Source organism: Chlorocebus sabaeus, chromosome 9 (genome assembly GCF_047675955.1).
Source record: "Chlorocebus sabaeus isolate Y175 chromosome 9, mChlSab1.0.hap1, whole genome shotgun sequence".
NCBI classification, from domain to species: domain Eukaryota; kingdom Metazoa; phylum Chordata; class Mammalia; order Primates; family Cercopithecidae; genus Chlorocebus; species Chlorocebus sabaeus.
The window spans coordinates 73,826,348-73,851,903 of NC_132912.1; the positions used below are offsets into that span (position 1 = coordinate 73,826,348).

Below are 25,556 nucleotides of genomic sequence, written 5' to 3' on the forward strand. Positions count from 1 at the left end.
ATGGCTCTGCATAACTTACACAATACACCATAGGAATGACTTCAGAAACTCCCACAGAAGTTGACAAATTGGGCATCTAATGCTTTTAAGCTAATTGCATGCTTAGTGATTTAAGATTTGACTTGTTAAAAATGAAGAACAGAGTTTCATGAAGATAATGCTCTGCCTACTGTCACACTGAATACCACCTAACTCTGTATCGGAAATATTACAGAAGCTTAAAGATGAAAATAATTTGAACTTTAATCACCATTCTACTTAGTCTTAAGTGAAATGCTCATGAATCATATATAATATAGCAGTTTTGAAACCTATTCTTGAATTTCAAGCTGTTATTTTCAGGAAATTTAGAAAGCAAATTGCTAAGTGATAAAGATTAATTGATACCATTGCTGATGTCATTGTTTTCTTCTTTGCAGGCTGGAAAAAAAGAAAGGAGTAATACCCTGAATATTGCTTTAGACAACATGTGTAAGAAGACAAGAGACCTTCGCAGACAGGTGAGGGAAGAGAGAGATACGGAGTCAGAAACATAGGGGCTAAATGGAACTGTTATTCATTGTAGACATATTTATTTCTTGTTTTGTTCCTTTCAAATTAATTTAGAACAGGAAAAGAAGAATAAATATATACTTTTCACATTTATATATTCATACCTCAAACATTTTTGTGGCAAACATAAAGTAGAAGAAAGAATGTGTGCCTTATCAGACAGAATTATGTTCAAATTCTGGTTCTGTCCTCATCGGTTATAAGATCTTGGGCACAAATTTCAGCTCTCTGAGCTTCTCTGAACCTATAAAAGGAAATTAATAATATGCAATAGGGCTGTGAGGAATCAATAAAATGCATGTAAGTGCCTGACCCATGGCAAGGTTTTAGGGAAAGTTGATAAATTGATTCTGTTACATCAGAGTTCATCATCCAAATGCTTAAATCCAAATGTTTGACTAGTAAGTAATTCAGAGACCCTTCCCATTCCTCCTTCAATTTTTCTTTTCAGGATACTTCAAAAATTAGTTTTTGTAAAAGTTAAGGCTTCTTTTTAACCTTAGATAACCAGGAACATGGGATTAGAAAGAATTTCATTAAACAATTTAGAAGTTTAGTATTACGCCACAAATTAAACATTTTTCCAGAAATAGGAAGACTTAGCTATTTTCAAAGACATTTACTCTTCATTCCTTTCCTCTGTTCAATAACCAGAGTTCTTTCTCATGCGCAACTTTAACTTAGTCATCATTAACCCATCAAAAGGGACAAAAAGCTTTTCAACTATGAGCTCTTAATGCAATATATTATTGTAACTTAATGACAAGATTTAGTAAAATGGCTGAGCAGTCTTTTAATTTGGAAGTAGATTTGGAAATAGAATAAATAGGGATCTCCAACCAGTTAATAATAGCTGCATAAAAACATAATGTTCAAGTCTGCGAAAATCCCAGTTGCTCAACTTTATGCCCTTAATGTGAGTTCTGTTTCTACCATTAACACTTGTAATCATGGAATGTAAGAGTCAGAAGGAACTTAGCACAACCTGTCTTACAATGCAAATGAGAAAGCAAGCCAGTGTGGTGAGGTGACCTGCCTAAGAGGATGGGGCACTGAGTCAGAACCTGTACCAGGACTCAGAAATTTATATCCTCAGAGCCATCCTCCAGTTTTGTGGAATGATCTCTATTCTCCATCGTCTTAAGGATTTCTACCCCATCTGCTTCACCTAGGACTCAGAAAAGTTGTTTCCATGAGCTCTCAATGATTGTGTCTCTCGTTGGTGTCTTTTCCCTCTATATTGCCTTCAACAACATTATGCATAAAGAGCTAATCTACATTTATACTTCCAAAGGTTTTAGAATTATTATTTTTCTAAATAAAGTCAAGAAAAGGCAATTACTTGTGTGTGGAATTACCAGATTTAGCAAATAAAAGCACAAGGCACCCAGTTAAATTTGAATTTCAGATGAACAACAAACATGGTTTAGTATAATTATGTCCCAAATATTGTATGGTACATACTTATATTTAAAAAGTTGTTCATCTGAAATTCAAATGTAACTGAGCATCTTGTATTTTATCTTGCAATCCTACTTGTGTTTCCACCTCACTACCATCAGTGAGATATAGAAATAGCAATGGGGATTACTAATACTGCTCTTCATAGTAAGGAGATACTCCTATCTTGTAGAAAACTGCTGTGCTCTGAAGGTATTAACACTCTGTGTGGTTTCACAGGTTAACATCTCCATTGTTTCTATTTTCTATCAGTGTTTAACAAACCACCACAAACAATAGCAACCATATTTGTATCTCACGATGCCTTGGGTTGGCTGGGTGTCAGCAGGGCCATTTTCTGTACTGTTTTCACTTGTGGTTTTCCATGTAGTGGTAGTCAAATGGCAACTGTGACTGGATTTGGGACTTGGTGTTTGGAACCTCAGTGCTATTTCCTGTTCCCTCTCTCCATAGGGTGCCTAATGTTTTAGGGTCCCTCCATGTGGCTTCAATCTCTAGCAAGGTAGCCTAGATCTCTTACGTGCTGTTTCAAGCTGCCAAGAAAAGGGAGATGGAAGCTGACAAGCATTCTTAGTGCCTTAGCTCCAAAGCCAGAGAATGCTATTTCCTCCATAATCCACAAGACAAAAACAGTTGAAAACCCTGTCCTACTTCAATAGGAGAAGGCAGAAGCTCTATCTATTGTAGGAGAAGTGATATGTGTATACAGGAATGGATGGAATTGTTAGAAACTATCTTGGATGTAACACCTCCATGATCTTCCATTTTGATGAAGTTGGTTGCTATGATTCTTTCTCGTTATCCTCACTTACCCTCCCCCTAGTACTTTATTTTTCATCCTGATGTTTACATTTTTGGTAGAAATCACAGTTAATTAAAACAGCAACATAAGTTATCTCCACTTCTTATTCTTGAGGAGTTTATCCAACAGTTGTTGTAAGCATCTCACATATAGTTCTTCTCACAGGAAAGAGAAAGCACTGCCCTTAAAATGTTTTTCTTTGGAGTATTTAATGTTCATTGTTTGCTTTAGAACTGGTTTTATCTTTTTAAAACTTTTTTAGTAAAAAATAAGCAGAGCCCATCTTCCTGCCCATTCATCCTTATCCCCTTTCTTAACCATGGCCTTTCTTTTTTTTTTTTTTTTTTTGATTATACTTTATGTTCTAGGGTACATGTGCACAACGTGCAGGTTTGTTACATATGTATACATGTGCCATGTTGGTGTGCTGCACCCATTAACTCGTCATTTATATTAGGTATATCTCCTAAAGCTATCCCTCCCCCCTCCTCCCACCCCACTACAGGACCCAGTGTGTGATGTTCCCCTTCCCGTGTCCAAGTGTTCTCATTGTTCAGTTCCCACCTATGAGTGAGAATATGCAGTGTTTGGTTTTCTGTTCTTGTGATAGTTTGCTGAGAATGATGGTTTCCAGCTGCATCCATGTCCCTACAAAGGACATGAACTCACCCTTTTTTATGGCTGCATAGTATTCCATGGTATATATGTGCCTCATTTGCTTAATCCAGTCTGTCATTGATGGACATTTGGGTTGGTTCCAAGTCTTTGCTATTGTGAGTAGTGCCACAATAAACATACGTGTGCTTGTACTATGGCCTTTCTATCAGTAATGCAGAAACATTTCAGCTTCAGTTCAGAGGGTGATTGGACTTCTTCCATGAGGAATGATGGAGACTGCTTAGAAATATCTGAGGAGAAGCAAATTGTAGATTTGAGGACATCAAGATGGAATGTTCTAGAAGCTGAAAGTATTTATTTGTTTCAACCTTCTTCCTCTGTGACTTTCTTGCTTGTTTTACTAGAGAACAAAGACATATGTTCTTGGTATGGTGTTCTAGGTTCTCTGTGATTTGGCCCTGACTTAATCTCCATTATTCTTAATGTTCCTTTTCCTTCAGCTCTCCTTCTCAGTGTTGTCGCCTCCTCATCACACCAACACATTAACCTGTTTTCTTTTCTCTCTCTCTCTTTTTTTTTGGCGGGGGGCCAGAGTCTCACTGTGCCACCCAGGCTGGAGTGCAGTGATATGATCTCGGCTCATTGCAACCTCCGCCTCCCAGGTTCAGACAATTCACCTGCCTCAGCCTCCCGAGTACCTGGATTACAGGTGCATACCATGATACCCTACTACTTTTTTTGTGTGTTTTTAGTAGAGACGGGTTTTCACCGTGTTGGCCAGGCTAGTCTCAAACTCCTGACCTCGTGATCTGCCCGCCTCGGCCTCCCAAAGTGATGGGATTACAGGTGTGAGCCACTGCGCCAGGCTCACATTAACCTGTTTTCTGACAAAAGAGTCTACTTGTTATTTACCAGAATTTGCGTCACCTCCTGCTCAAATACACTTGCTTCTTTGTAGATATGACTTGTACAGCTTGAAGCCTTCTCTACCAGCTCTGTTTACACACACACCCAACTCATAAGCAACTACATTCCAGAGTACCGTAAATGCTATTGCTTCCATGAAACCTTTGCTGTTTTCACCAGCTGGAATGGATCTTTTTCTTCCTGGAACACTTACAGCATGTGCACTTCTATTACAGCAATGGTTATATTCTTGTATTGTTTTCTTTTATAGTGAGTTTTCTTCCCACTGCACTTTAAGTCCTTATAATGATAGTTATGACGACATCTCTCATTTACTAAATGCTTTGCAAAGCTCTCTACCAAGTATATTCATTTCATTATTGATTTTTATTTCTGAAACAATGAATAATGCCATGGTATTGTTATCTCTGTCCCCCAAAATGAGTTAACATAGCAAACATCACCCAGCTATGTGGTAGAGACACAGTTCTAGCCCAGGTCCATCCAACCCCAGCCCATATGTGTAGTCACTACACCAGGGGCTAGGGATTATGGCCTATTCACTTTCAGAACCTCCCAGTGCCTAAGACACTGATTTTACCATCACATATTATTTTCTTTATTATTTGTTTTAAATGCTTTTTTAAAACTAAATTTTCTTCTTTCTTTAGCCTCCTTTTCTATCATTCATTTGAAAACTGTATACCTATTATAACTCTCTCAATAAAAGGAGGAAGACTTTTTAAACATCCTTTACTTTATTAAAAATATTTAAGCAACAAATATATCTTATTTCTATTTATAGTAAAAACTATACTTGTTTTCACTAAAGGCAGGCTAAAATTTTTATTTGTGTATATTAAGAAAAGATGTCTTTTATTTCATAAATGCCAAAGTAAAGATGAAGTATGGCAAATGGGATTTTGGTAAAAATAGACAAAACAAAAATTTGATTAATTCTTGAGTTGCTGAGTTTCTGAATTGCTAGGTCCATCTCTCCTCTATGTTGCATAGTACCAGTTCACCACTCAGAAAAAAATATGTAGGCTTTTATACCTCCTGGTCATCATCCTCATCATCAAATAACGTTATGTATCCACAAGAGAGAAGTTTCACTAAATTTACATAGTACATACACAGTGAAATAATTATTAGTTGATTTAATTCCTGTTAGACAAGCTTTAAAAGATCACATTTTGCTATTTGATTTAAATTAAAGTGGCTTTTAATTTAAAATATTTACTAAAATTTAAATATTGTTAATTTGTTTAAAATTTAATACAATATTTTAATTTAAAATATTCTAGTCTAAATGTGTTTTTCTGTTTCCCTGAGGATGATTCGTTTCTGAAACACTTTCTCCATTTTCCATTCCCCTTCCCCTCACAATTTCATTCTTTCTCTTCCTTTATTTGGTGGCAGTGGTGGGGCTTTTTTAGACTTCTCACACAGGGCTTTCACTTTGGGCTTCAATTGTAGAGATATATATTATTTTGAGATCCCAAACCACTTACATCAGTAGGAAATAGAAAAATTGATGTCTCAAAGCCTTTTATTAAACTATAGTGAGAAAAGATGAAAAGCACCTCAGTTTGGTTTTGTTCTAACATCTTTCATGCCTGGCCACAAACAGGTATTTATTGAAAGTATGTACTTGTAATTCCTATTGGCCTCCCACTAACTTCAGATTTTAGTGCTTTGGCTTCTATTTCTATATTGGCATATTGGACTCTTCTTTAAACTTTTTGTATATCACCCAATTGAAAGGAATGCATTGTGCCACTGGGCAGGAAAATAATATGGAAATAAATAAGATAGAGGCTACTTTGGTATTACATGTAGGTATATATGACTGTACAATTTAATGAAAACAATCCTGTATGAATATGTCAGAACATATAAAGAAAATTGCTTAACATAACATTCTAGTCCTTTCACATTTTGTCCCTACCTACACTTCTAGTCCTATCTCATAATAATTCCTCTTTTACAGTGAGTATAATTCAGGGTATGGCAGAACAAAACTCAGTGATGTACAGAGCCAAGGTAGTAGAGTATAATTAGCAATGAGTAGTTTACATAAGACAATGGAGTCTCTTACTTGGTGCATGATGAAACAACATTAATACCAGAAAAAGGTACCTGTTTAGATGGGTTTTCCTAAAAGCAGTGACTAAAACGAGGACCTTAGTGCAGGTCATTTATTTAGGAGATGATTCCTGGAAGCAAGTGTAATAGAACATGAAAAGTGAGTCAGGGAAAGAGGAAATGATAATGCTATTGAGATTGCTGCTGTAGGCAATGAGAGCTTGCGGATCTCTGAGAACTAACAGACTGTTTCCCAGAATTGTCTGACTAATGGATGGAGACTAGGAATTTTATGTGGTAGTTTCTATCCCCGTAGGTTGAGGATTTCCCCCAGTGGTATGGACGCTGAAGAACTTCCAGGCAGTGTTTATGCTGGGTTGAGAATTTCACAGAGACTAGGCACAGGCCCTGAGACAGGATAACAAAGAGACACAAGGAATGCACACAAGAAGCATGGAATGTCTTCAGAGGACATGTAACTGTTCCCCCAGCAAAAGCTGAAATCAGAGATAGATCCAGAGGATGAGATATAAGGCACCAAAAGTCTATAATGTGTTCATGATAGTGAAGGTAAAGGATCAGGAACCAACAAGTTCAACAGGGGCTGGTGAGAATATTGTGGGTTGGTCGAATTAGTTACACTTCGTTTTTTGCGTGGGTTAAGATGATTTCCATGGGAGAGATACCTCCCTGCCTCTGACCATATGCTAGCTCCTAAAGGTTTTGTTCACGTCCAACTCAAGTCACTGATTTCTGGACATTTCCTTCTGTCATGGGACGAAAAGATGACAAAGGTTGGCACAATGTGAGACAATAGTTCTTTTTCACGTCTTATTCTTGCTTTGGCAATAAATCAATATGTATTTCCAGCAAAGCAATGGGGAGTAATAAGACTTTTCAGCTATAGTTGCAGGTGGGAAATTATAGCGATGTCTTTTATATGAAAAACAGTCACTCTTTAAACATATATCTTAGAGTAGCAAATACTATGTCTTGCTTCTTTACGCCACAATCAAATTATTAAAAACAGGAGTTTATACTCACTGTCTTGACTGCCTTGTCTCTCATTCACTCTTCAAACCATAGCAATAGGACTCCTGACCCACTTTTCCACTGAAACTGCTCTTACCAAGTTTATCAATAACCTCTTAGTAGTCAAGCCCAATGGACAAGTCTCATTCCTTTTTTTAAATTAACTTATCTTTAAAATTTGTCTCTAATTTTTTTTTTTGCTGTCAGTCTCTGAGTTTTTCTTTATTGTAATGTTTAATGTATTATTGTAATATTCACTCTTCTACTAGATTATAAGGGATCATGAATTTCCATCTTAACATTTCCTTCAATACCTTTCTCTTGGTAGAAAGATGAGAAAATGGTTTCCAGAAATATTTACTGTATTGAATGAAATCATTTACACAGAAGATTTAACCATTCCATGATGTGAATATTATAGTTATGTTTGGTAGGATGACTACATATGAAGAGCATTAACACAGAGATATATCTGAAAGTTTGTCTTTTAGTTGTTGGTAATTTGTCTCTTTGTTTCTTGGCTGCTTTCTCAGTCTCTTTTTAGGCCCTACTCTTTAATCTGCATGACTCCTGTAAACGATAGTGTTTCCTAAGAGGTCCTTCATGGGTCTCCTCTCTATATGGCCTCATCCACACTTTCTGCTTGAGTTAGTTCCCATATGCTGGCCCTTCATGGCATATCTCTAGTGTAGATTTCATCTGAGCTTTCCTTCTACATGTCTCAATCAGAATGAAAGAAGAAAAGAATAATCTACATGTCCCAATTATCAATGAAAGAAGAAAAGAATAAAGGGGAGGACAATCATTAAAAAATGCCCCCACTCTGAGAAATTAGAAGGAATCTCTACTTTTCTTTTCAGTGTCTGAAACTTACACAACCTGTAGTTCCCAGCTCAAATAAATTAGTGACCTTATGCCTGACTTCCCTGGTGTACTTCCTATAGAGAGCAAACACATTATTCATTCAGTTAAGGTCTTGCCTTTGCCTTGTAACCCCTTAGCACTCTATACTTTGTCCTAATAAGTGCTCAGTAAATATTAATTTGTTGCCACTAGTAATTTGCCTTTCTGCATACTAAGCAGAATCCTTCCTTGGGGATCTTCCTGAAGCCTTTCTTAAATTGTTGATAGTCAGAAAATTTTTACAATGCTTCTGAGCAAGCTCACCATTTTGGGTAGAGGTATTTTTCTTCCAGAAACCTATAATTATTACAGATTTATTATTCTATGATCATGATAGAAGACAGTACTTTCTATGTAGCTCTAGCATTCAGTTCCCCAAACATGTATTACCATTCATTCCCAAGTAATCTAAAACTAGACTAAGTATCTATTGGCTTAAAAAAAAAACTATAAAATATAATTTTCACAGAAAAATTACATTTTTCTGTCTGATAGCTATTTATTTTTTTGTTTTATTGTACAGAGGTTATTAAACTAAATGAAGGGGTTGACTCAAAAACCTTTGGGCCCATTCATAGTTGTTGACATTGTTCGTGAAACATTTCAGGATATTATGATTGTTTTGGTGGGGGGCGGGGGATGGAGTCTCACTCTGTTGCCCAGGCTAGAATGCAGTGGTGTGATCTCGACTCACTGCAACCCCTTCCTCCTGGGTTCAAGCGATTTTCCTGACTCAGCCACCCGAGTAGCTGGGAGTACAGGTGCCTGCCACTATGCCCAGCCAATTTTTTTTATTTTTAGTATAGACGGGGTTTCACCATGTTGGCCAAGCTGTTCTCAAACTCCTGACCTTGTGATTCTCCTGCCTTGGCCTCCCAAAGTCTGGGATTACAGTCATGAGCCACTGTGCCCCGCCCGATATTATGATCTTTAAAGACTTGATATTATATAAATACAATGAATTAATTTTTCAATGCAGTTTTAAATCTCAGAAAATATCTGCTGACTAGAGTAATTGCCTAATTGTCATTAATAAGCTCACATGTAATCTAATTTAATTGTAGCAGAATGTTATAGTTGTTTCATAATTTAAGGTGTGAGGACAAGAACAGTTAATGCAAATGGGGAAAATTGGACATCAAACTCATTTATTATTCTTCCTGCTCTATTAACCTGTTATCAACTGGCATAATCGGTGATCTAACTTGGCTTAATTACCATGAAGTATACAATTTAGCTAATCAAAATTTATCGTCAGCTCCTCCAACAAGGTATAAAACATTCTATAATTTGTAATTATGAAAATACAAGATGTACAATGTTATTTATACACATGCATACATATTCTAACAGCATAATTTCTTTGAGCAACAAAGAAAGTATTACCATTTTTAATCTGACTTCCAGGTTAAATACAACTTAAGAAAAATTACTTTTGAGAAGAAAGGAACTATTGCTAGACGATTTTTATTTTTTTTGGCTGGATATTTTGTTTTTCAGTTTCTTAAGGGACATTTTTTATATCCTTAAATATTGTGATTTTAGGAATTGGGCAAAAATGAATAAAATGAGTTGTGTAACTACTGAGATTGTAAGAAAAGGAAACAGTGAACTATTTCCTGGAAAAAAAAAAATCTGAATTTCTCATTTCTTCTCAGCTCCGCAAGGCTATTATAGATCATGTGTCAGACTCTTTCTTGGATACGACAGTCCCACTTTTGGTCCTCATTGAAGCTGCTAAGAATGGCCGGGAAAAGGAAATAAAAGAATATGCTGCGATATTTCATGAACACACCAGCAGACTTGTAGAGGTAAGCATGCTGGAACTGTAACTCACTAAAGTCTGGGAGAATGAGGCTCCCATTCTCCATTTATGGTTGAATTGTACCCAAATAAAAGCTTTTGACACCATGTTACAAATACAACAGAGTCGGGTCAAAGTGATATGAAGGTGTATATGTCCAATTGTATAGATCACTCCACATTGGCTTGTCTTATTTTTTAATGCATATTTTATCAGAGCTTCACAAAGGAACTGGCTAAATGCAGATACTTTGATTTATCCTTACAAATATTTTCTTCCCATTCTGACTTAAAAGTATCAAGTACTCCATCTCATATTATTTTATTATTTCTCTGCCATCTTTCTGTAGCTGCATTATTCTGTCAGCCTTTCAAGTCATATTTAACTATGTAGCAGGACTGCAGAACAAGAATATAGGATATACAGGGTAGAGAGATCCAGGAATAAGTAAGTAGGGGTAGTGAATTGGCTCATGTCCCCATAGGGGCAAGAGAAGACAGTAAAACTATTATTCTCTCTGCTTGGTAACTGGAGACATGGGAACGCACCATGATTTTTTTGTAGCAGGATAGCATATTGCTGAAGGAGCTGTGAAGTGCTGATAGCTTCCCAGGAGAGAGATAATAGAACTTACTGTATTATGGATATCAATAACAGAAGTATACTTTAAGAGACAGCCTGAATGGAGGAATTTCTAATACAAATAAGAAGACAGTATTCACAAGGCCACAAACCAGTGGCAAGAAATGGGAAATGTTATTTACTAGATCGCTAGAGCTGAGATGATATTCAGTATGGCTCATACTCATGAGCATGGCTGCACCAGTCGTTTATGGCTGGTGTCTACTCTGGTTGTCAGTGGCCATGCCATACGGGTTATTAAATGTTTTGACCACCACACCTTCCTATACCAGTCATGAATTCTGTGGCGAAATATGTTTTTGTGGCCCAAATGCTTGTAAAGCTTCTGACTAATAATCAGGATGTGAATTGGAATCACACCATTCAACATAACATCTACTGAAAAAGAGAACTTTCGTAACATCTTTAATGTGGATCCATGGGGAGGAGGTTTCCAGTGCCACTAGCATTTGCACTATAAACTCTCTTTCTGAATCTCAATCTCCAGAACTAGAAAGTGAAAGTAATGGATGAATACATGATTACTGCAATTTTTGTAGCCCAAAACTGTTCCACCTCCAACTTTGAAATCTCCTTTGAATTTCCCAAGAACTCTGTTAGATACGGCAAGTGTTACCATTTCAATTGGCCTTAGATGTAAATAAAGATACAAAACCCAAACTAAGCTAATTAGAGTTGGAGCTAATTTCCAGGTTATTAAACTAAATGAGGGGTTGGCTCAAAAACCTTTGGGCCCATTCATAGTCATTGATATTGTTAATGAAACATTTCAGGATAATTTTTAATTAATTGAATTATTTATTATTTATCTGCTTTTATTTATTCCTTCATCTACACATTCCAGAAAGATTTATTAACTGTACACAGCAAAGAATGTTAAAAGTAAGGGGGGAAAGCAATGGGAACAGGTTGTAAAAAACATAACTAAGCATAGTCCCTGACAGTCATATAAAAGTGTTATCTAAAAATGTATTCTCTAAGCTGAAGACACACGGAATTATGAAAACAACTTCTTTTTATGAAATCCTCTGAAAGCAAAACTTGGTTTATGCTGACAAAATTGAATTCCTCTTCCTATTTCTCAATTTAGTTTTTTGATGAAGAAGGATGCCCTGGTCAAACAATTTTAGGAAAAAAATGACTATCTATAGCTCCTCTTGGAAAATTTACATTCTTGAAAATTCCTGAAGCAAAGAGACCTCTTTAATTTAATTTACACAAATTAAATCTACTTATCTCTCTTACTTTCATGGTACATTACTAAGACACTACCTTCAAGGAACACTTGGGAGTGCTACCTTATACCAAATGATGGCTTACTGTTAGGTAGACACAGCTCTAAGAATTAGTTTTAAAGTTTAAGAATTTTGGAAATTCTGCATTCCATGTGAGTTTTAAAAGAATACACTATTTTGGAATTATGAACTATTGGGAGACTGAAACTGGATCTAATTTAACTCAACATGTTACCTTAACATATTATAATGAGATAATGAGATTATACGAGGTTTGGGATGAGTTCTGGTACCATTCTCTGGTAATGCTGGTACCATTCTCTGGTAATGCTTAGAAGCTTTGGTCTAAGTCACTTTCATTTCCAATGAGCTTTTACTATATAACAAACCATCCTGAAATTTAATGGCTTAAACCAACTATTTGTTATCTCTCACTAATCTATGGGTTAACTAGGAAGAGTTGGGCAAATTTTGCTTAAGGTTTCTCATGTGATTGCTGTCAGATACTGGCAGGGAATGGAGTCTGCCAAAGGTTGGCCTGGTCCGGACATGCTAAATGGCATATTCACATGACTGAAAGTGCATGTTAACTGTCAGCTGGGGGCTTAGCTGTGGTTGTCGACTGGTGCATCAATCATTGGCTTCTTCATGTAGCTTCAGCTTTTCACAGCGTGGTGGTCGGGTTCTTAGATGAGAAGTCCCAAAGGCAAGCAAGAAATAGGAAGTCGAAGTTGTCATTTGTATTCTATTGGTCAAACCAATTACAGAGCCTGCCCAGACACAGGAAAAGGGAGCAGTGAGATTGCATTTCTCAATAGAAGGAATACCAAAGTATTTGTGGCCACTACTCTTCTCAGGGTTTCATTTGCTTTATCTATAAAATGAAAGTTAGACAGAAAAATATCTAAGGTCACTCCAAGTTTCTTAAGTTCTATGATGTGACAAAATTTTTTTTTCAACTAAGAGACTTACAGACTTATAGTTTCCTATAACAAGAGAAAATGAAAATGATTTTTAGGCATACTGCTTGCACACTAGGTTGCTTTTCCCTCTCTCTCTCTCTCTCTCTCTCTCTCTCTCTCTGTGTGTGTCTATCTCATGAAGAAGAAAAAAGAGTACTGCATTTATCTCCCAGAAAAATCTTTTTTTGAAAGGATATTCCTAACCAAAGCAACAGAGAAAATCATCATTAATTCATTAATTTACTACAAACATTGAGACAGAAGTGTCTATGATAGACTCCTGGAAAATAGGAGAGCCTAAATATATCAGTTTCGGAGGACAATGTGAGTTCTCCTTGTATAGACTGTTTAACGATCCCCCACTTCCTTGCTCCCTACCTCCCCACCCCAAAGACATGCACATACACTCATCTTATTCCCTAGTTGGGCAATTTGACACAGCAGGACAGAAAGTCTTATATTCTAAATGACTTGGAGAAAAAGCTGTTATCAACATGTCTGGGTTTTGATACCTCAGCCATGTTTGTCAGAGAAATCTAAAATCAGTGAACATGTTGAAATAAGACTTAAATGAGAAAAAAGCCCATTTTTAAAGATTTCTATCAAATCTTTGAAGAAAACCTCCACACTGTTAAAGGAACTCTTCAAATAATGGTTAACATGAAACTTTGACAAAAAGATAGTAAAAAGTAGGACTAAACACAAAGCAGAAAATGAAATATTCAAAAATTATGTGGGTAATAATCTGAAAAACAAAAAGATCTGGGGAATTCGAGAAAAAACAACAGAAATGAGGAGGACAGTGGCCAATGAATTTGGTCTGAACGTGCCTGTTCTCTGGTGGTGACACATCTGAGGTGTCTCGCTATACTAATAATACAGGAGGAGACCTCAGATGCGTCACCACATCTATTATTGTAGTTTAGTATAAAATGATCATGGGTAATGATGGTTATAAAACCCTGGGTAGTGCCAGTAACTAGAGAATCTAGAACTTTGTGGCTAATTTTATCTTAGTTATGCTGAACTGAGTACCTATTATGCAAACTTTTCCTACTTTGAGCATCCAAGTTACTCTGTGTTCTTGGATCCACAGAACCACAGTAGGGAAGGATAAGAAGTAGTCAGGAGTATTTTAAAAGTCATTTTCACATAGTGATTAGCAATGAATGACAAAGGTGTTCAATTAATAACATATATGTTCATATGCTCCCCAGTACTTTGATCTCACCTTGTTGGTGACTTAGGGCACCATTATCTCTACTGGCTTCCGCCAATAAAATCTATTGAATAGGAAGATAAAAATATGAAATTTAGTTTACAGATAAAAATATTCATTAGTTCTAGAGAGGATTATTGCTTTGAGGCTCCTCTGATAGCAAAGTCTATACAGCTCATGCCCAATAAATCCATATTGAATGAAGGAAAACATTTATAGTACCAATTAATTTTAACTTCTTTTTCTTTCTAAAATATTGACTTTGTGGATTCTAGTAACTGGACTTGAAATATATGTCTGAGCTCAGTTACTAAGCAGAGAAGCTCCCTACTCTGCTGCATATAAATACTTAAAATTAATTCTTCACAGTAATTTTAGTAAATGCCATTACCATTAATTATCAAAAGCAGACACTATAGACTCTATTCCAGAGTTCCCTCCTAGAAAGTTTCTGACAATTCAACAACATCTTTCAAGCCATTTGCTATCTCAGAAATATAGTTTCTAAACCTAATGTGGTAACATAACTATTATTCAGAGGAATGCCATTACATTTAATAAATTCATTATTTATTATTATAAAGGCTATTATGATTAAATGACCATCATTTAATATTTCTCTAAAATCAATTTTGAAAAATTTCACTCTTGTTTTTGAATTCTATTTGTTTTCTACAAGTCAGTTCATGCTGAACACTACAATCACTACCAACAAAAACAGTGACATCTCCAGAGACCCTATGGATTTTATCATGTTAGTTATCATTAAATATGATGGTATTAATGATCTAGGCCTGAAATTTCTCTATAAATTGAAGAATTTTCTCTATGTGGAAAGCCAGGTTTGTTGGTGCTTCGACTTACTCATCAAAAATTCATCTATATTTATGCACCGTATTTTAGTAAGTTTCATGGGAGCCTTTCATCAGAAAGGAAAAAGTGGGTGGACATTTAATTATAATACTTCCCTACCACCTACAAAGCTGATTGTCCCCACTTGCAAAATGGTGAGCCAGATTTAGCAAAGCCCCAGTGCCAAGACAGAAGGCTTTAGAGGGGACTCTTGCTGTTTGCAAGAAGTGCTGATTGCTATGAGCTCTACTAATTTCTTCGCTTTTTGACAGAATGCTGCTCAAGTTTCACACATTGCTTTAATTGGTCATCTGTTATCAAATAAGGATATGTTTGATTATAAATAAATACAGCTTTTACAGTCCCCTTCCATTCTTCCTTCTTCTTTCCCTCAAAAAGATGTAAAAGAAAAAGAACAAACCCATACTTAACACTTGTACACAAACCAACAACTGTTCTAAGTGAGCATCTTGGCAACTCTCCTGTTTTGGTAGGGAAGGGATGCTATAGTCAGGAATGCTTTTACTTATGTAGAACAGAGCACACCGGTGTGACTGCCCACTCCCTGGCTTATAAACTGCTCAGCATCTTATTCCTTTTACTGTTAGAAAGATGTGGCTGAACATGACCCTTAAAAGCCTAACCTGAATGTACAGTGAGTTCCTTTCTATGTTGCAGTGATTTCTGCATGCATTTTCCACTGACAGTGTTTGGAATATAAGAAAAGGGTAATGATTCATTTATAGAAAAGTAAGAGCCTTCCCACAGTCAAGTAAAGATATTTTTAAATGGAATATTAGTGTCTTAGAATTCAGAGAAAAGAGAAAACTACATGGAATTATAGTAGTTTGGGAATTTGGCAAGAAGTAAACAATAAGTTGAACCTTAAAAACTAGGCAGTCATTGGATTTTGTTTTAAAAGAACTCCAAGTAGAGATAACAGCATGAATAAAGGCACAATGCTCATTCCTGTGTTCCAGGAATACTGTAAAAAGGAAATCTAGATAGCTAAGTTGGCAGGAGCATGAGATGGGATAGATGCAGTTGAATAGCCTTAAATATTTGATTATCAGGCTGCGCAGGTTAGACTTCATCTTGTATAGCTGTCAGTAATATATTTGGAGAACTGTGGTAGCTTCTCATCAGGAAAGGGACTAAAGGGAAGTCATATTTTAGTAGAGCCTGCGTATGGACTGTTTTGCATCTGAATACAAAAATTTCTAACCTCTAACAATTTATTCTAATCTCACAAACATAGATTGCATTTAAAATAAACTGCGTTTAAAACCTAACTTATTATCATACATAAAAGAAAGAGAATAGAACTACTTTTAATAATGAACTTGAAACAGAAAAGCAAGTGCCCCAGGACTTAACAGCACTAGGTTAAGGCTGGCCAATAAGAATTGAAAGAAATTACATGTATAGTTTTAAATTTTCTAGGATCCACACTAAAAAGAGTAAAAAACTAAACAGGTAAACTGATTTTAATATGTTTCATTTAATTCAATATACCCCAAACACTGTAATTTCAATATAAATCAAATCAATATAAAAGCCATTAATGAGATATTTTATATTTCTTTTTATACTAAGACTTAAAATCTGGGATGTATATTTTATATTTAAAGCCCATCTTAATCTACCCTGGCCACATTTTAAGTGCTCAGTAGCCACATGGCTGGTGGCCAGATATCAGACAGTGCAGTTCTAGGTAGATAATGAGCAAGTTGAGAGCAGAAGTGTCTTTATTCGTTTATTTAATACATATGTCTTTAAAGCCTATTGTGACTATATACTGTGCTGGACCCTGGACATACTGTCTAGAACCTTTGTTTTTGTTTCCTAGTCTGACATTTAGTAAGTGTAGTGTTCAATAAATATTGAATGAATTATTGAATAAATGAACATCTATTAACCCCATAGAAAATCTTGAAATGTGCATAACAACATGATTTATTGAGTAACGTATGAAATATGGAGACAGACTTGGGTTTGAATCCTGGCGAGGTGTTCTTAGGAAAAACATTTAATAGCTCTTATTTCTGCGTTGTAAAAGAGATGCTCCACTGCAACAATGAAGAAAGTAGGATCCTATGAATACCAACGCATTAAAGTACCAAATGCCACACAATGTGGACTTCATTGTTCAGGAAACATTTGTTTCCCCTTTCCTCTCTAATTTTTTTTTTCAAAAATCTTGCCTGAAAAGAGATCACCTGAATCTTCAGATACCTCTGACAAATTTTCCTTTTGAAAATTTCACTTAAGGTAATTTTCAAATGTATATAGTTGTTGGACCCTTGTATCCAACTTTCAATTTCAGATAGAATTGTTTTTCAGCAACATTAACAGGTCAAAAGTTGTCATATGCAAAATCCTCTGCTAAAATTATGTACCCAAGGTTCTTTTGTTGTCGTTTGTTTATTTGAGACGAGTCTCACCCTCTGTCGCCCAGGCTGGAGTGCGGTGATGTGATCTCAGCTCACAGCAACCTCTGCCTCCTAGATTCAAGAGATTCTCTTGCCTCAGCCTCCCAAATAGCTGGGATTACAGGTGCCTGCCACCGCGCACGGCTAATTTTTGTATTTTTAGTGGAGACGGAGTTTCACCATGTTGACCAGGCTGGTCTCAAACTCTTGACTTAAGGTGATCTGCCTGCCTCAGCTTCCCAAAGTGTTGGGATTACAGGCGTGAGCCACTGTGCCCGGCCCAAAGTTTTGGTATACAATTAATTGGTGTGTGAAACTTCTCTGAACTTGGAAACTTCCCCAGATTGATCTCCAACATGATATTTGGTCAAGAGGTAACAAGCAAACATACTAATTGACAACTAGCTGAAGAATAATCCCAGTCTTGAAACCAAACTTTGTTTTAATCATCAGCCTGATCATGCACTTTGGGGATGATCTGTTCTTTTTAATTAATTCACTATTTCACTCAATTAAACACAAGCATAATGAGTCCCTACAATGTGCTCTTTAGGGCTTATATATACAGAACCCTACTGTTTAAAGCCTCGTTCCATTTTTGTCTTTTGTGTTTTAAAATGAGTAAGTTCTACTCTCATGCTGAAGTGCTTTTAATAAGTCACTGAATTTTGGAATTCAGTTTCATTATCTATAAATGGAAGATGTGAGATTAAAATAATTTTCTCCATTCCTGATATTCAAGTTTCTAAAAACCAGCGGGGAGAGTTATTTTATTTGTTTCATACGTGTAGGTAATTTGATGGTGAATGGAAGAGGCTAGTTAACTAGACATATTGCAGGAGTGGTTATTTTATGGCTTTTATAGGATGAAAATAACTTTAAAAATAATAAAAAGTAAAGGGAAGAAAATAAAGGAAAATAAATAAAATATTTAGTAATCTGTGCCAAAATCATGACTTTACACTCATTACCTCATTATATCAATGCTCACAATGATGGAGATAAATACTATTATTACCATTTTGCTGATAAGGAAACCCTAGCTGAGAGAAATTAAGTAACTAACTTAAGATCACACAGCTAATATATGGAAGAGTAGATATCAGCTCAGTTCTATCAATGCCAGAGATTAAAGGGATAAAGATAGCATAATAAATTTAAAAGTAGAAAGTGAGCCCAAGTTTTATGTTTAATTATTTAAATGAAGAGAAGAGAAACCTTTCTGAACGCTTTTGGGCAAAAGACCTGCTATTGAGTACATCAGGCTGCAAAAATTCTGAGTTGATTAGATTTCTTCTTATTCCAGCTTCTTTAATTAGAGAAGCAGAGAGCTAGGAAGCCCACACTTCTGCCTGTAAAATCTGCATGCAGTCATTCTTTCTAACTCTTAAGTAACTGCTTACCTATTGCTTAGTGATTAGCCCAGGACACCAGACCTACGAAAATCAGTCATCATCTTCTAATGAGAAAGTACAAGTAGTCCATTTGTAGGTTGATTGTTTGGAACCCTTTTGTCTTTTAACCAGTGTTGTATATACTAGTTAGCTTCCTTACTTAATCCTCAATATGTTATTGAGTTCCTATTAGAAGTATAGAATCGAAGGGCATTTTATTAGGAATATTCTTCCTAATCTTTAAAATGCATTTAGAGTTGCCGCTCCCTATCACTCAGCCTCCTCTCAGCCCTCAGGTAGAGACAGAAAATTCAAATGGTTACAGTAGGTTACAAAGAAGTAATGAGTGAAAGAAAGGGCTCAGCAGCTTGAGGCTGTGGTAAAATAATGAGTATACACCCAGTCTAAAGAGGTTGGCCTCAACTCATCCCCAGTCAATTATTGCTGTGCATGAATGCAGGCCTAGTGTTGACAGACATTCACATTTCTCAAAAGAACTAAGAAATACGGATTTCAATGTAAAGGCTTGTTTATTTTGAAGTGTAGACAGCTAAATCAATTTAAAACAAAATTAGAGTAAAAATACAATCCCATCACTTATGACAATATATAATGGCAAGAATCACTAGTTTTGCAATTTCTGCTCTAGAGTCGAGTTTTGAAAAGACAAGACTCAACAAGATGGATTTTTGTTAAAGATGTCAATAAGATCTAGAGAATGTTATTTTGGTAAGAATCAGGTATTGCAACTACCTAGTAAAATACAGGGAGGGAACTTGATTTAGGGAAGTGGGTTCCTCCCAGCTTTCTTTCCTGTAGTGATTTATCTTGAATTAGGAGGTGAATTGAAATGGATTAGAGAAACACAGAGGAGATCAGCTGTTTCCCCTTTATCTCCTCTGCTGCTTGCAACCCATGTTAGGGTAGGGGTCGAGAGAGGAAGGGGGACCTTGCCAAAGGATCATTCATGTGTGTGTTTGACCTAGTTAAATCTGTAGCTTTGTATATCCAGAAAGTTCCTTTCATGAGAAAATTAACTAGGTTTGGTGCTTTCTGCAAGACGGAAATGTTAGATTTGATACTTTTTAAGAAATGCTCCCATCACTAAAAAACAAAGTCAAATTTACTCTGAATTACATTGATCACTTTGTCTAAGGTATAAGCAACTTGAGGAGACTTGAGTTTTCAAAATCACGTTGGCATTTTTATGAAATTATATATGGAATTCCAATATAAAAGTGAAACATCTTTAGAGAGTTTCACTTTGGAGAGTTTCACTTTGGTGCTTTGAATCAGCCTAGTGACTGTGTATTACAAATTATCTCTCTTCCTCTCCTTTTTTCACTCTAAAGTCTTACTCTCATTATTTTATTTCAGCTATTGGTCTAGTCAGATCATTGGGTCAAAGGAGAACTATCTACATTGCTTTAAATTTTTCTTAGCTAGCAATATGATGTTTAAAGTTTGCATTATGCTTGCAAAAGGCCAAATGTTCTTCAAATAAATTTAAAAATAAAACAGAAGCACTGCTAGTGCTAGAGATTCAATCACAATCAGAGGAAGTATATGCTGCCCTTTTGGATCATAGCATTTAGGAGGAGCTAAATAGAAGTAAATGGCAATTATGTATGGTTGTAATAACTGATGAACTACTGGGTCCTATGGGAATTTATATGGAGATTGAGTTAGTTTGGGATTAAACATTCCAATTTTGAAAGTAGGCTTCTAAACTATGAACTAAAGAGAATGTAGGGGTTAAAAGTTGAATTAGGAAAAGAAGATGAGAATAGAGGGAAAGTTTAGAGACAGAAGGACTGGCAACATTTAGACTGAGGAATGACTGTAGATTTCTATTTGTAAACAAATATTTGTTTCTGTAGTAGACATCCAGAAGCGGATTTGCTGAGTCATGTGGAACATGTATGCTTAACTGTATAAGAAACTGCCAAACTGTTTTCCAAAGGGGCTAGACTATTTTGCATTCCCACTAACAATATATGAGAATTCTAGTTGCTCCACATCCTTGCCAGTATTTCATATTGACAATTTGTGTATATGTTCTGTTTTCTGCTATTTTTAATATGTATGTAGTATTATTTCACAATGCTTTAACTTGCATTTCCCTAATTACAAATGATATCAATGAACTTTTTTTGAGATATCTATTGTCAAGATATAAGTCATATACTATACAATTCACTAGTTTTGATTGTTTCCAATATTCCACAGAGTTGTGCAACTATCACCACAATCAATTTTAAAACATTTTTTATATCTCCTTCAAGCTAGAGAACTATTAATCCATCAAACTATTAATCTAGTTTCAAGCCCTATTTTCTATCTCTACACATTTTCTTATTCTGGACGTTAAATATAAAGGAACCATACAATATGTGGTCTTTATAACATTTTTTTCACGTGGCATAATGTTTTCAAGGTTCATCTATGTGTAGCATGCATCAGTACTTCATTCCTGCTATGGCCAGTTCTGTTGTATACTGTTGTGTACCGCACTTCATTCTCTGTTCATATGTTGGTGAACATCTGGGTCATTTCCACTTTTTTGGTTGTTATGAATAATTCTGATGAACATCTATATACAAGTTTGTGTGTAGATGTACTATTTCATTTCTCTTGGATATATACGTAGGAATGGCATTTCTGGGTTTCGGTCATATGATAACTCTATGTTTAACAGTTTGAGAAAGCATTAAACTGTTTTTCAGTGGTGCCAGGATCTACCATTTTACATTCTCATCTGCAGTGTATGAAGGCTTCAATTCTCTACATGCCAACAGTTGTTACTATTTATCTTTGATTATAGCCATAATAGTGGGGGTGAAGTGGCTTTTCTCCATATTTTCCTGTTGGCTAATGATATTGAATAGCTTGTCATGTGCTTATTGTTCATCTGTATACCTTTTTAATAGAAATATCTGTTTGGATCATTTGCCCATTTTTATGAATTCTAGATGTAACACCCTTATCAGATATTTGATTTGCAAAATTTTTCTTCCATGCCGTGGGTTCTATTTTCCCTTTCTTGATGGTATCCTTTGAAGCACGAAGGTTTTACATTTTGATTAAATGCAGCTTATCTATTTTTTTCTTTTGTCATCTGTGCATTTAGTTCCATATCTAAGAAGTCATTGTCTAATCCAATTTCATAAATATTTATTTTTATATTTTCTTCCACGAGTTTTATACTTTTAGCTCTCACACTTAGGTGTTTGATCTATTTTTAGTTATTTTATGCACTTGGTGTTAGATAAGAGTCCAATTTCATTCTTTTGCATGTAGATTCCCATTATTCCAGGTCATTTCTTGAAAAGACAATTATTTTTCAATTAAATTGCTGTAAGTAAATCAACTCTAAATGTGAAGGTTTATTTCAAGATTCAATTCTATTCCATTGATCTATATGTCAACCTTTATGCCAGTACCACTCTATCTTGATTACTTTATCTTTGCAGTAAGATTTAAAACCAGAAAGTATGAGTCCTCCACTATTGTTCTTCTTTTTATTAAGGTTGTTTGGCTTTTATAGATTCCTTGTATGTCCATATGAATCTTAGGATAAACTTGTAATTTATTCAATGACAATCTGAAATTTTGATAGGGATTGCATTGACTCTGTAGATCAGTTTGGGAGTATTTCCATCTTAACAATATTACGTCTTCTGATCCATGAACATGGGTTGTTTTTCTTCTTATTTAGATCTCCTTTAATTTTTTTCAACAATGTTTTGTAGTTTTCAGTCTGCACTCATTTCATTAAATATATTCAGTAAATTTTATTATCAATAAATTTTATTCTATTTGATGCTATTGTAAATGGAATTGTTTCTTAATTTCATTTTCAGATTTTTTTATTGCAGTGTATTGAAATATAATTTATTATATATATATATTTATTCATTTATTTATTTCTTTTTTTTTGAGATGGAGTTTCATTCTTTTTGCCCAGCTTAGAGTGTGATGGTGCAATCTCGGCTCACTGCAACTTCTACCTCCCAGTTTCAAGCGGTATTCCTGCCTCAGCCTCCCGAGTAGCTGGGATTACAGGCACACGCCACCACATCCAGCTAATTTTGTATTTTTAGTACAGACAAGGTTTCACCACGTTGGCCAGACTGGTCTTGAACTCCTGACCTCAGGTGACCTGCCCGCTTCAGTCCCCCAAAGTGCTGGGATTACAGGTGTGAGCCACCATGCCTGGCCTGTTATTTGTACATTAATTTTGAATCTTGCAACCTTGCTGAACTTTTCAGCTCTAATTGTTGTTGTGTGCATGTGTGTTCCCTGAAAGGGCTGTATATACAAAGCATCCCCCAAAGGCTAACAGTGAAGAAAGCAAAGAGTGAGGCAGACAGATCTAGATTATAGGAAAAGAGTGATTTATTGGGAGAACTTACAAATGGAAGCATGTCTTATGCAGCTGCAAGACAGGTAGATCTCTGCACTATGACCCCCTAGTCACAGGGCTTTAATTTGGGGAAAAAGTGTACGTGCTCTGGAAGGAATGAGTAGGTAGGATGTATGCAACACCATCGAGGGTTGTCTTGGAGGAAAGGAAAAACTTACAGTGAACAGGTATTTCTATATAAAAAGTAATACATCAGCTAGACATCTTGGAGGTATTCCTAGACTTAGGGTTAGTCAGGAGTCATATGGCAGATTAACATTTAAATAGAGTCACTCTTGTTCATACAGCGTGTGTGTGTGTGTATTCCCCAGGACTTTCTGTCTACAAGATCATGTCATCTGAGAATATAGCTATTCTTCTTCCTTTCCAATTTGGATATCTTTTATTTTATGTTCAAGCCCTATTTTCTTATTTTTGTATGGTTTAATGTTGTTTATGTATTTAGAATGCAAGTTTTTTATTATTTATGGGATTTATAAATATGTTCTCTATTTCTATGGTTTGTTTTTCCAATGTCTTCAGAGTATCTTGTCCATGGCAGAACATTTAATTTCGATGAAATCAAATTTATTAAATTTACTACATATGGATTATGCTTTTATGATTTATATAGGAAACTTTTGTCTAATCCAGAGTTATGAAGACTTTCGTCTATGTTTCTCTGGAAGTCTGATAATTTTAGGGTTTGCATTAATGATTGTGTATTAGTTAATTTTTGTATGTGGTGTGAAATAAGGGGTCAAAGTTCACTTATTTGTTGCATATGGATGTCTAATTGTTTCAGCCTTATTTGCTGAGAAGACTATCATTTGTCTTTTAAATCATGTTTGTACCTTTGTGAAATATCTATTGGCCTATATGTGCAGGTATGCCTCTGGTCTCTGTGTTCTGTTTCATTGATCTGTGTGTCTACCGTTTATTCAAGATTGTCTTTAAAACTGTAGGTTTATAGTAAGTTATGAAATCAGGTGTTGTCAGTCCTCTAACTTCTTTTTTTAGGAAAATTATTTTGGATACTCGATTTCTTTTGTTTTTCCATGTAAATTTTAGTATAAACCTGTCAGTACCTATACAATTATTGTTAAGATTAAGATAGAAATAATATCGAATCGCTCTATTAGTTTACAAAGGATTGAGATCTGAACAGTATTGAGTTCTCCAATCCACAAACATGGTTTATCTCTCCAATTATTCAGGCCTCCTTTGATTTTTTTAAATCAATGTTTATAGTTTTTAGCATTCAAACATTTTTAATTGCTAAAAAATTTGCCACCTATTTTTATACTACATAAATCCATTGTAAGCTTTTTAACTTACTTTGTTGGTTTATGTGTTTTTCTTTTTTGCGTGTGGTACATTTAAAAGAAATTTTAGGAAAGTTGCCCATTAAATTAACTGATCTGATGTAGAAACTAACTTAAGTAAGAAACGTGATGCTGCTTTTACAATAAAAAATTGTTAGAACCTTGGAAGACAGTGTAGTCTAATGTAGTAGGAAAGAGCATAGAGTCAAACAAATCCTGATTTCAATACCATGTGAATCTGAGCAACTTAGCCCATCATTCTCTCATTAGGAAGATGAAGACAATGTCTATGGACAGCACACCTATTCATTTATTGGGAAAATTCAGTGAGGTAGTACAAATAATGCTGCAATAAATATAAACCTAAAAAGTCCTGGGTTGGGAAAAAGAAATAAAAATGTCTTTGTTTGTAGATGACATGATTGTCTATATCAAAAATCCAAAAGCATTGACTGAAAAACTCTTTCTGGAACTAACAAGTGATTGTACCAAGGTTGCAAAATATATGATTAATATACAAAAGTCAACTGATTTCCTATATACTAGCAAGAAACAAGTGGACAAGTGGATTTTCTTTTTTTCTTTTTTCTTTTCTTTTTTTTTTTTTTTTTTCTGAGACAGAGTCTCACTCTGTCACCCAGGCTGCAGTGCAATGGCACAATCTCGGCTCACTGCAACCTATGCCTCCCGGGTTCAAGTGATTCTACTGCCTCAGCCTCCTGAGTAGGTAGGATTACAGGCATGCACCACCATGCCAGGGAAATTTTTGTATTATTAGTAGAGACGGGGTTTCACCATATTGGCCAGGCTGGTATCGAACTCCTGACTTTGTGATCCACCTGCCTTGGCCTCCCAAAGTGCTGGGATTTGCATAAGCCACCACACCCGGCCTGGAATTTTAAATTAAAAACGTATTATCATTTA

The 25,556-nt window shown here is 35.5% G+C and overlaps 1 protein-coding gene across 3 annotated transcripts in view; it reads left to right on the forward strand.

Moving 5' to 3' along the window:
* Window positions 1-25,556, forward strand: part of CTNNA3 (catenin alpha 3) — a 1,853,344-nt gene that overhangs the window by 1,010,806 nt on the left and 816,982 nt on the right. For all 3 annotated transcript variants that reach the window (XM_007963302.3, XM_007963300.3, XM_073019108.1), the window contains 2 exons: window positions 420-500; window positions 10,021-10,173. In XM_007963302.3, coding sequence (XP_007961493.1) covers window positions 420-500; window positions 10,021-10,173 — 234 coding nt within the window. The remainder of the gene's footprint in view (window positions 1-419; window positions 501-10,020; window positions 10,174-25,556) is intronic.